A 3,436-nucleotide genomic window follows, 5' to 3' on the forward strand; every position below is an offset into this window, starting at 1 on the left:
ATAGTGCCAGAAAGCAAACTTTTGATTCTCGAATGACAGTTTCATAAAGTAAACTTTTCAGTTGGGAAGGATTTTAAGGAATAGTCCAAAAGTAGACATATGAGTCCAAAATTAATGAAATAAGTGTTGGGGGTTACTCTAAGAATTTGTACACTGCCAAAGAGGCTATTTTGCTATTTCGTACACAATCTAAAGCCAAAAAACCCCCAAAAAAGAAATTGGCAAAAAAGCTATTTCACAAATTCACATATTTCCAAGCAAGGCTATTTTTGAAGTTTATGTAGGATCAAAGAAGCTGTTTTGTAAAGTATCCCATAAAAAACAAGCTACTTTGCCACGTATAATTAAAAAAAACTATTCTACAAATCTTATGTATACTTCTGCTCTCTTGTGATGTAAAATGACAAATTTACAACTTTAGTGGGCAAAAGACTCTAGAGTGAGTGAAGAATGAGTTGGACTCCATGCTTCGGCCTCATGGTAATGATGTTTTCTGGAGCATGTTTGTAGTTTGGGGAGAGCTCAAACTTAAATCGCTGCAGAATCAACGCCATTATCACCTTCGCTTCCATCAAAGCGAACGTCTGCCCGATGCAAATGCGTGGCCCCGACCCAAATGGCAGAAACCCATATGCGTGCTTGCATGCTTTGGAAATTCCATTGCTGAACCTCTCCGGCCTAAATTCGTCTGCATCATCGCCCCATAAATCTTTGCGCCTATGAATATACAGGCATGCAATCGAGAATCCCGTCCCTGACGGTAGAATGCGATCTCCTAGCTTGAAACCTCCTTGATTGGGAACCGAAACGCGAAGGCCAAAGATTGGAACCGGTGGATACAATCGCAACGACTCGTTTAAAATCATCCCCATCTGTGAATCAACCAAGCGCAAGAGCACGTATTGTTAGGCTAGATCTAGGTCTGAGTTTCCTTCAACACGTGGCACAGCTACAGAAATAATATAAGGACCTGCGTCACCCATGACGATGAGCCAGCAGGACTTTCGTGTGCAATGATTAGAGTCTACCATCAATCGTGGAGTAAAATAACAGGAGAGCATTACGATTTTCAACTTGTTGAGTTGTTCTGCTTTGGGTTCTGTTTCCTTTCCACAAATTTCCAGCACTTCTTCGCGGGCCTGCTCTTGCCAGTCCTGGTTGAGCGCTAGCAGTACCATGGTCCAAGACAGCAGATTGGCAGTCGTCTCGTGTCCAGCGAAAAAGAAAGTTTTGCATTCATCTATAACCTCCTGAGTCGTAAGACGTTTGCTGCTGCTGTTGTCCTTCAGCTCTTGATCCTGTGCAGCTAATATCAAACCCAAAAGATCGCTCCCATATGATAACGCACCGCCATCAAAGGCAGACTTGCGGCGCGACTCCACTATATCACGAAGATCTTCGTTGATGCTTCTCTCCAGCTTCATGCACTCGCGATTCCCTGCAATCGGGAGAAGGCTGTCGCATAACCGGGCATCCGTATAAATTAGCTCTTCATGACGAAAAAGAGCTGCAAGTAATGGATTCACGAGATTGAAGCTAAGCTAGGTCGTGGCGGAAAGACATACCGATACCCTGGAATCAACGTGTTCCAAACATTAAGTTTTGACAAGAGATGAAGAAGCAGCACTTGTTTTTCAAACACAGCTTTCCCTTTCTGATAGCTGGAGCCGAAGGATGTGCGAGCAAGAATGTCCGCCGTGGCATTCTTGATGTCACGTGCAACTTCAATCTCAGCCGAGTTCCCTCCATGTTTGCCGATCTGCTTCTCCCAGGATCGAACCATTTCTAGTGAACTGGAGGACATGTCCGCAACCATTTCCTGTGGGTAACACGTCGTGCTTAGAAACTAGAGAAACTGGTCTCGGTTTCGTGACAGGGATTTGGTTGTTCAATATTGACGTCTGTAGGCAATGTAGAGGCTAACCTTGAGTTTTTCGGCAAAGAACGCAGGACGAAGGATGTTGCGTTGGTTGTGCCAATCTTCACCATTGGCTTGAAGAAGGCCATGGCCGAGCAACCTTTGAAAGGACTTGGAGGTGGAATCAGGTTTCTGAAAGTGCTTCACATCGGCAGATAGGAGAGTTTTGACGTACTCAGGGTTGCCAACGACGAGAGTGGGTTGAGTACCCAACCAGAACACGAAAGTGTCAGCTGGCATAGCCAAAGGAGTGAGACGTTAGAGCTAGTCGTATCCACAAGCGATGGAAAGACCACGAAAAGCGTGGTTGAGAGGAGTAAATTACCTGCGAATTGGGAGAAGAATTTGAGGTGGAAGGGGAGGATACGAGGGAGGAGAAGGGAATGGTGAGAGGGGGAGGGAAGGTCAGAAAGCTGGGCAAGAGCTTCGAGGCGTTTGAGGTGGCGGTAGGAGCCGAGGATGGGAGTGTAGGGGAGGACGGGGAGGTGCTGTTGGAGGAGGGAACGACGAAGGGAGGAAGGGCGCCAGAGGTAGGAGTGGAGGAAGGAGAGAAAGAGGTAGGAGAGGGAGACGCACAGCAAAGAGAGTAAGAGGACGCCATAGCCATAGCCAGAGTCAAAGGAGAAGAGAGAGTCCATGTTGTTGTGGATCCATCATTGATCTAAACACTGTTACTTTATAGACCATAAAAGTATAGCTAAAGAGAGTCCTGACTCATCTCGGCTTTGTCTTCTCTTCATGCCCCCTACGAAGCTTCCTTTTCATGTGCCTCTTTTTACTTCGTCAGCACTCTAACGATTTATGAAACTCTAAAATTCTACGAAGCCATGTGGCACATTCTAAGCCATTAGATCAATTAACCTATAATTAGTTACTTACAATATACTTAGGAACTGGTCAAGCATTCTAGTTCATAACTTGCCAATTCTATATCGCTTTTGCTTCCTCCTCCTAGACTCAATTCTCTCTCTATATCAAAGTGTATATATGCATGTGTGTTTGCCTAGGAGTGGCAAAGCCCCGTGCGCTTTTTGGATGATTTTGGGGAAGTGGTTGCATCCGCTCCTGGTTGTTCTTGGGAGATCTCCTCTTTTTGTTTGAAGTTCCTCTGTCGGGATGTATGGAATTTTGATAGTCCCTAAGGGTGTGCTTTGGTTGGCAATGGATTTGGGGGGCTCTAGTTCTAATTCTCTCTTTATATAGAGGTGTATGAGTTTGTCTTTGGAGTAGTTCCAATTCTAATAACTTTAGCTAGGGAGCATTTTTTTAAAAATCAATTTGGGACCTATTGGCTCACGCCTAATTCTCCATTAGTTTGTGCATCTATAATTCCCATGGACTTATTATAAGGGCACCTAATCTTAATAAATAATCAAATATATATAACTGTTAGATATCCGTAATTGGATCAACATCCACAACAACACAAAGCAACTATAGACGCGCTTGGTAGACGCGCAAAATAGCGGGCGCGTCTATAGGCGTTGTTTTAGTAGAGAAATTACGGGCGCGTCTATT

The 3,436-nt window shown here is 44.6% G+C and overlaps 1 protein-coding gene across 1 annotated transcript; it reads right to left on the reverse strand.

The window, feature by feature from the left end:
- Positions 1-280: 280 nt before the first annotated feature.
- Positions 281-2,631, reverse strand: LOC147897803 (cytochrome P450 709B1-like). The gene is made up of 5 exons (XM_087380569.1): positions 2,244-2,631; positions 1,925-2,151; positions 1,566-1,819; positions 1,065-1,455; positions 281-872 (listed from the first exon to the last, which is right to left on the reverse strand). Exons 1-5 carry the CDS (start codon positions 2,554-2,556, stop codon positions 435-437), a joined length of 1,623 nt encoding a protein of 540 aa, XP_087236695.1. The 5' UTR covers positions 2,557-2,631; the 3' UTR covers positions 281-434.
- Positions 2,632-3,436: the final 805 nt, after the last annotated feature.

The sequence above is a fragment of the Dipteris shenzhenensis genome, chromosome 10 (genome assembly GCF_047967505.1).
Source record: "Dipteris shenzhenensis isolate YYH24624 ecotype China chromosome 10, Dip_SZ_1.0, whole genome shotgun sequence".
NCBI classification, from domain to species: Eukaryota; Viridiplantae; Streptophyta; class Polypodiopsida; order Gleicheniales; family Dipteridaceae; genus Dipteris; species Dipteris shenzhenensis.